The following is a 9,040-nucleotide window of genomic DNA, read 5'->3' on the forward strand; positions in this document are numbered from 1 at the left end:
AGAGAGGTTCCAAGCCTCTGGGAAATATATTAGACTTTTCTTACATTGGATTTCTCCGAAGTTAGAGGACAGCGTGATCTTTCCACCTCATCCACGCTTCATGCAGGTAGTTAGGGTAATGGCTGGGTGGCAAAAGGCATAGGTGAGTCATGTTCGTACACATAGTGGCATCTCTATCTGCAGCATCTTCATTCCATCTTCATTCTGAAGCTGTGAGTAGAAGTCTTCTCTAGTTGTGTCTGCTGAGGCCTTTGTAGAAGGGAGGAGAGGAAAAGCTTAAGACAGCTTTCTCTGTTCTGACTCAGTATCCAGTAATCTCCCACATCTGACATCTACTTCCCTCTCTCCCCTTGATTCCAGGATGAGTAAAACTGCAGGAGCCATGTGCTGGGGCTCCTTAAGCAGTGATATGGTCCCCGCACTCATTCTGACATAGCCCTCCTTCATGAGCACAGCATTTCATGGAGCGGGATGGTGGGCGGGAGGCGTTTGGTGCTTTACAGTTTTAGACTCTTGTGTATGCCAACACAGTAAGTGGTCAAATTCTTCACTCCAACTTTTGTTTCCAAGCATTGTTGCCTTAATTGGCTGCTCCAGCATACCCAATTCTGTTCTCTTTCCTGTCTCAGTTGTTCTAACCATAGCCACTTCTTTTTTCCCAAAATCCACTATCCAGAAAGATCCAAGAAAGTGTCTGACTATGGAAAATACAGCTGAAAAATGCATTCATTTCTTCATCAAGCAGTTATTGATCACCTGTTATGCATTGGGCATCATAACAGTGATATAAAATATCAGTAAAACATGGGAAGTAGCTTATGTCTTGGTAGAAATATGCAGGTGTAAAACAGGCCAGTTGTGTCTTACCATTTTTGTGATAGAAGTAGGTTTAGGGTATAGGATGGACACAAAAGAAATCAGCTAGTATACAGGGCATGGTGTGAGAGGTTGAATGTCCCCTGGAGTCAAAGAGGGCTTTGTATGTTAGTGACCAGTGCTGAGTTGAGGAAAGTGTGTTGATGATTTCCAAGAGGGTGAGGGTTGCAGAAGAATATCCTTATCATAGGAGCAGAAAAAGAAAAGGTACAGCTGAGTGAAAGGGCAATTAGGAGACTGCCAACTGCTCAGTATGGTGGGCTGACAAGTCAGTTGTGGGGATGGACATGGATGTCTTGAGGGCATGGGGATAGCACAGAGAGGGCCTTGAATGTTTTATGTGTAATGTTCACCACCACCTGCTTTGTGGCTGGGACTTATTATGAATGTGATTTACAGGCAAAGATCATAACATTCTCTCCCTCATTCCTCTAGTCCTATGAATGTTTTTCATTTACTTTATCTTCTTTCATTATTTTTATACCCTGCTCTACACAGTCAGATGAGATATTTTTAAAGAGCCTTATTCAAAATCATCAATATTCCTAGTTTCTTAGCCTAGACTTCAAAGTCCTTCACAATCTAAATTAGAGAGCTCTTTCCATTCTTTACTATTTCTTCCTTCACACACACACAGAGTAACTGATTAATTGTTATTTTAGGAAAACACAAGGAGAAACCCCATTTTAATATTTCCACATGATTTGGCCCTACTTAAAACCTTTTTCTTCTCCATCATTGGTTTATGTCTTTGTTGAAAATCTCAGCTTAGTTTCTGCCTGCTTCTATAAATTTGGTTGTGACATGTACCTTCTTTGAATTTGTATTTATACCGACATTTTTCCAGTTTTATTCAATGCCATATCATTGCCTGTACAGCAAAGCTAAGAACTTTATTTAAATCAATGATTTCTACGATTTAGCTCCAAATACTTTTTTTAGGTATACATTTAACACTTACCTTTTTGCATATTCTTATGAATAGAATTGAATTATCCACACACTCTATCAGTGTTCATGAACGATCTTAAATTTTCACCACTCACATAAGCCTTTTTAATTCAAGTTTATAATTTCTTCTGTGGTTTTGCCATGCTGATCACTAAGCATCTTAATAGATCTACCTAAGGAGTTTTAAGAGATCTATCTAACAGCTCTTTCCAACAAATTTTATATTCAGAAGGATAAAATAATACATCTTTAACTTTTTATTAATAAGGCATATTCTTTTGAGTAGATTTTTCTTTTTGTCTTGAATTTAAGGAATTTTAGTTCCTTTGTCTAAATAATGTTCTTTCAAAATATACTTTTAGAAGTAATTTTCATTCTTTGGCATTTCCATCATTAAGTGAACTTGCATGAAACTTGAAATTACAGCATATAATTTGTTTGCTGAGATGCACCTTTTTATTTCTGTCTAGTTGTTACTAATGTTTTCCAACTTGTAAAAAGTGATCTATCCCCTCCCATCTCAATTTTCCCATATTTAAATGCTTTATTTTCATTCGTTTCCTACATAAAGGGTTCCCTTGTCTCCATATTTCAAAATATTATTTTTCTCATTTGTTATTTTGAAAAACCTATTTGAAAATTGTTTACTTTGTTCAGCCTTGGAACATATTTTATAAATTTATTTCTAAATATAAATTATTCATTATCTAACTACTCAATTTTTTTGGCTCCATAGATAGACTACTATATCCGTGCTTGCTTACCTTTCTCTGTTGAGGTAGTGTACAGAGCTGTTTGTATGTGGGGGTAGGATGTGAAGTTGCCCATCCCTATCTGGTCTGTGATGAGACCTGAATATTGTATTTTGTATGCAGATTTTAGTTGACAATTGAAACCATAGAGATGCTGTTAACTTTTTTATCTTGAGAGGCACTTTATTTCAGTAGTAGATAATTGCAAGATATCTTGATATGTATGGGGTATATCCATGTAAATTAATTAAAAATCAGTCCCCAGATGACCCCAAAGTTTAAAGCGCTCATGATTTTCAGAGAGTCGTTGTACTTGACTGATGTCCTGGGTCAGCAACACATTCGGGGTGAGAAGTGAACAGGCTGGACTAGTGAGCCTCACCATCCTTTGAGCTAGTGACTCGCGACCAACTGTTTCAAGAGTCCCTGTTCCCATTCTTCCCGTAGCAGCTGCAGGTCCCTCTGGAAGGATGGAGAGGGCCAATGGGAGTGCTCTGATGGGCTTCATCCTCCTGGGCTTCTCGGAGCACCCTGGCTTGGAGTCTGTGCTCTTTGTGTTCGTCCTTTTCTTCTACCTCCTGATGCTCGTGGGGAACTTCACCATCATCATCGTCTCGTACCTGGACCCTCACCTCCACACCCCTATGTACTTCTTTCTCGGCAACCTCTCCCTGCTGGACCTCTGCTTCACCACTAGCATTGCGCCTCAGACCCTAGTTAACCTGCAAGGACCAGAGAAGACCATCACTTACGGCGGCTGTGTGGTACAGCTTTACATTTGCCTGGCACTGGGCTCCACCGAGTGCGTCCTCCTGGCTATGATGGCCTTGGATCGCTACGTGGCTGTCTGCAGACCCCTGCACTACATGGCCACCATGAACCCACAGCTGTGCCAGCAGCTGGCGTCCATCTCCTGGCTCGGTGGTTGGGCCAACTCCCTGATCCATGCCACCCTCGCCTTGCAGCTGCCTCTCTGTGGAGAGCACAGGCTGGATCATTTTATTTGTGAAGTGCCAGCTCTCCTCAAGCTGGCCTGTGTGGACACCACTGTCAATGAGTTGGTGCTCTTTTTTGTTAATATCCTGTTCCTGCTAATCCCCCCGGCATTCATCCTTATCTCCTATGGCTTTATAACACAAGCTGTGCTGAAGACCAAGTCGCTGGAGGCGAGGCGCAAGGCCTTCAGCACCTGCTCCTCCCACCTCACGGTGGTGATCATTTTCTATGGCACCTTGATCTACATGTACCTGCAACCGAGCTATGCCCAGGAACAAGGCAAGTTTGTCTCCCTCTTCTACACCATGGTGACTCCCACCTTAAATCCAATCATCTACACTTTCAGGAACAAGGATGTGAAAGATGCTCTGAAGAAACTTCTCTCAGGAAGACTGTGCTCCCGACAGTCATCGTTTGCAAGAAACTGATCACGAGTCATGCAGTCATTAAGCTTCTCTTTAGCCAAAACTACCGTTCTCAGTTTCACAACAGTTAAATCACTCTTCACTTACATTTTCTAACAAGGGAGCATCTCCTTTTCTTATGGTGAGCAAAGTGTATGTGTTGACTTAAGCTGGGAGCACAAGCCAAGGGGAAGAGAGCCCCATATGACTTTGACAACCTCACCATGAAGTCCATATTTCACTTCTGACATTTATTCCCAGGAATTCAAAAAAGTCACTATTTATCAACTGCTTGTCTAGGTCACAAAGCCATTTTACGCATTTTTCAATTTTAGTGAATTGTTTAGTTCTCTGCCAAACATCTTAAATGCACCTTGTAATTTCCACCCATTAAAGTTGCATGTTGGAAAATAAGCATCTTATATATGTACTTCCCCAACCATGGCAGATAAAATATCTTATCATACTCCTAATTCATTGGCTATGAGCATAGCATATTAACTGTTCTTTGCCATAAGCCATTTCTCATTGAAAAATACCTTTCAAGAAGGAATAGGAGAAACAAAATATACTAAAATATTATTTTCTTTTGTACCCAAAAAGATGCTATCTATCCTTTGCATCCTCAGCTAGATTTCATTTCAGAAATAAACAGCTGTGTCTTCTCATGAGAGGACATTGTCCTTGACATGGTTTGTAAACAGTATTGAAAAAGTATCACTATTTTCACAATGACTCATTTTACTGATATTTTATTAAATCTGAATATTCACATTTTTTCATATAGTTACTTTCACTTTTATTATTGCAGCTGCAAAATGGAAATCAATACTGGGAAACCAGTCCTTTCCAAAAAGCCTGATCAGTTTTGTTCCACTCTGTTCTTTGGATCAGTTTCACATGCCCATTACCAAGGTTGGGTCTTTATACAAAAGTCTGAACTTTTAATCTGTTGAGAGAACAGGACAGTTAATGTGAATGTGGTGCTTACTTTCTTTTCCTTTATTACTCTAACTATACTTTGGTTTCTCTGTGGAGAACACCTTCTGAGCTCTCTCACCTTCCAGAGCACATCAGTTAAATGTCCTTGCCCACACCTGGACTAAAAGACTCTTCCGTGAACTTGAGCCTGAGAGAAGAATGATGAAAGGGCAGACGGTGCCATGACTTAGACCAACGACTGACCTGAACTCTCACATTTTTGTTCCTCGGTGCTGCTCCTTTCTGCATATTCTAAGACCTGCAGTCTGACGGGAACCCCACATTTGCTCATTATTTCTCTTGATTTAGCTAAGGCCGTTTTCTGTTTGCAAATATCTGAGGATTTATTCTGCCAGTGGGTACAGATATAATGGTAAATATTTAAAATAATCAGAAAGTGGAATCACTTCTTTGACTCTGCAGACCTTAGAGGAGATGGTTATAAGAGCTGTAATGGGAGGTTTGCATCGGGAGGCACGAAAGCTCAAATGCAGATCTCATTCTCAAACATTGCTTTCCATGGCTTAGTGCATCTCCTTTAGCGTCTGTAGCTCACTGCCTGCATGTGAGACACAAGCCTTTCAAAAGATACAGTGACTCAACAACTTTGTTCTAAACTCTTTTATACATTAGATCTGTAAGAACATACGCATATCAAAAAACATAATTATTCCCTTAATTACTTTACTTAAGAGTGATAAGAAGTCAATGTGTCTTAGTCAAATATTATTGAACACTTCTTAGTAAATTAAGAAAACATGATATTTGAGATGAGCTGGATCGTGGTTGGTGTGATTTTTGTACATTGTAACTACACAGACCTCACTGTGTATATAGAGTGTGAAATTGTAGCCTGCAATAAGTAATTCTGTGTGTGTGTGTGTGCATGTGTGTACATGCATGTGTTGTTGTAGCTGGAAAGGAAGAGAGTGAATATGGAAGTATAATAATAAATAACACAAAACAGATTGCAATAGACTGATGTTTAATTCATTTTTTGTGCCTAGTATGTGCCTTATAAAGAATGCAATGAGTTGTCAATGCTCTTCTGCTGTCCCATTTTCACAAAGTGCTTAAAGAAAAACAAAAGTCAACCTATAGTCCTATGTCTAGTGAAATATACTTCAAGAATGAAAGCAAAAACCAAGGCATTCTCAGTTGAAGAAAAACTGAGAACTTCTTTTTTATTAGTGGACCTACTCTAAAAGAATGGCTAAAGGAAATTTTGTAAACAGGAAATATGTAATCAAAGAAGGAATCTAGGAACATCAGGGAGATAAAAATAACATTGGGATGATTAAACTTGTAGATAAATACAATAGATGCTCCTCTTAAATTTTTGAACTATGTTTAATGGTTAAGGCAAACATTAAATATGTTGATGTTAATATTTGTACAGGAATATATAAAGAAGTAGTCCTTAAAACAGTTATATTACAAATAGGGGATGGTAAAGTGTAATAGAGGGAAAAGCATTCTACCCTTCACACATGAAATGGTGAAACCAGTAAACTATGATACATTGCTTATTTGTAATGTGATACCAAAAGAAAAAACTAAGACGTTATATGAAAAAAAAAAGCATATGCTGAAAGACACTACTGAAAAACTGAGTGGAATTCTGAAAGAGATCCAAGTAACCCAGAAGTATGAGGAAAACAGAAATGAGTAATGGAAAACATGAAATAAATAATAAAGTGGCAGACAGCCCTAATATATTAAGAATATATTAAATGGCCTAAATACACCCATTAAAGGCAGAGATTGGAGGAATGTTCTAAATGATCTAAGTAGATGGTATCTATAAGAAACTCACTTTATATATAATGATGTAGGTAGGTTGAAAGAAAAAGAATGAAAAGTACATACAATGGCAACATTGATAAAAAAGAAAATAGCACAGGTGCTATTAATATCCTATAAATAGATTCAGAACAAATAAATTTACCAGGAAGAGGATATTATATACAATAAAAGGGTAAATACAGTAAGAAGTCTAAGCAGTTCTAAATGTCTGCCCTGAAAGACATAGCTGTAACATAAGTGAACTGAAGGAGCAAACTAAACAGAGAAATAGACAAACCCATAATATTAGTCAGTGACTTAACAACCCTCTCTCAGCTCCTGCAAGAATAACTTGATATGAAATTAGCCAGGGTACAGTAGCTCAACAATACCATCACCCAGATAACAGGAAAGCCCTGAGTTCACCTCCTCCAAAGGACACATTGAACCTACAGCTACATGTGGAACAATTCCTCTGGCAAAAGACCTCAAAACAGCTGGACAATTCCTACACATTGGGCAGATGAGAAAAATAAAACATATCAAATTGAGCAGGAAAGGCTGAGACACAAGCCCGGTGTAAACCCCACCCCCAGGGTGGTGACTCGAGATCAGGAGGTAACATAAAACCTGGAGCTTCTCCCTGAGAGTAAAGGGTTCATCCCCACCTTGGGTACCCCAACTGTTAATCTCTGCAACTGAGACATGAGCCCCAAATGTCAGTTTTGAGAAGTGACACAGCTGGCCTCCATGAATCCTGCAAAGTCACAGCAAACTGAGCTTAAAGGGCTCTTGCACAGATATACACAAGAGCCCAGACTTTCTGTGCAAGAGGCTTATTTGCATGCCCTAAAGTGTTGGCCTGAGGGGCAAACATTTAATTTGGCACACATCTGGAGGTCAGCTGGGGTACTTGCATAGACAGGCCAACAGGCTCCCTCTCTGTGCTATCCATCTACCTCACTCCAGTGGTGCATGCTGTTTTATTTGAATTTCCTTGCTTTTTTTTTTCCTGTTCCAGGCAAGTCCATCTTTGCAGTCCCCATTGGCCATGCTATAGCGATCTGGCATCTCCCAGAGGGGAGCTTTTGCACAATGCCAGTGGCCAGTATTCATGATTGATACCCTGGCTTTTGTGACCGACATCCTGAGGGTACCCCTTAATCTTGGTCATCTGGCTTCAGAGGACAGCAGGACTTGCATTCCTGGGTCTCACAGGACTGTAGAAATCAACCAGAGGGAGAGATCTTGGCCAATTACCACTCCCAGAGTACTACAGAAACAACAGACTTGAAACACGGCCCCAGTCTTTTTGTGCAAAAGGTCCCTTTACTTGTACTGGAGCCCTGGCCTCAGGGAGAGGCTTTTGTCTTGCACACATACAGGATCAGTGAAGGCACGTAGGGAGTGGAGGCCACTGGATGCCATCTTCACACTCTCCTGCCCTGCTCCTGTACACATCTATCAAAAGGAGCTTACACCCTCATCAGGTGTCCTTGCTAAATGTGGATGCAATGCCAAGTAAGATCCCTGATTATCTGGCCCTGGTGACCAGTGGGGTTTATGTTCCTGGGTCCCATGTGACTCTAACAAACAGAGACAGTCATCAGGAGACTATCACCCCCAGATAATATTATTCAGTCATGAAAAAGGAAACCTTGTTATTCACAACAACTTAGATAGTCCCAGGGAACATTATGCTAAGTAAATAAATCAGACAGAGAAAAACAAACACTGTATGATCTCACTTATATTTGAAATTTAAACAAAGAAATAAATCTGATCTCATGGATACAGACAACAGATTGGTCTTTACCAGAGGCAGGTGATGTGTAGAGATGACTAAAATGGTTGAAGGGTGTTCAAAACTAAAAACTCCCAGTTGTAAAATAAGTAAGTCATTGGGGTTATAGTTAATACTGTATTATATATTTGAATGTTGCTAAGAGACTGTATCTTAAGTTTTCATTAAAAGAAAAAAAAATTGTAACTATGTATGGTGATGGCTGTTAACTAGAGATATTTTAGTGACCATTTTGAAGCACGTAATAAATATTGAATTATGATGTACACCTGAAATGAATATAATGTTATACATCAAATATCTCTAATAAAAAGAGGACTAAATAATACAATTAACCAGCAAGATCTAACTAACATGTAGAATACTCTACTCAAATATAGTAGAATGCACAATTTCCTCAAGTCCTCAGGGAACACACATGGGCCATGAAACGGATCCTGGTAAACCTGAAACAACTGAACCCATATAAGCTGTGTTCTCTGATCTCAATG

The 9,040-nt window shown here is 39.5% G+C and overlaps 1 protein-coding gene across 1 annotated transcript; it reads left to right on the forward strand.

Annotated features, from left to right (window-relative positions):
* The first annotated feature begins 3,049 nt into the window (after positions 1–3,049).
* Positions 3,050–4,003, forward strand: LOC118921857 (olfactory receptor 2G3-like). The gene has a single exon (XM_036903947.2). The coding sequence runs from the start codon at positions 3,050–3,052 to the stop codon at positions 4,001–4,003; it is 954 nt and encodes a 317-aa protein (XP_036759842.2).
* The last annotated feature ends 5,037 nt before the right edge of the window (positions 4,004–9,040 follow it).

This window comes from Manis pentadactyla, chromosome 13 (genome assembly GCF_030020395.1).
Source record: "Manis pentadactyla isolate mManPen7 chromosome 13, mManPen7.hap1, whole genome shotgun sequence".
Classification (NCBI taxonomy): Eukaryota; Metazoa; Chordata; class Mammalia; order Pholidota; family Manidae; genus Manis; species Manis pentadactyla.

Coding starts and splice junctions, on each gene's coding strand:
- LOC118921857 (XM_036903947.2), top strand. CDS start 3,050: ATGGAGAGGGCCAATGGGAGTGCTCTGATGGGCTTCATCCTCCTGGGC.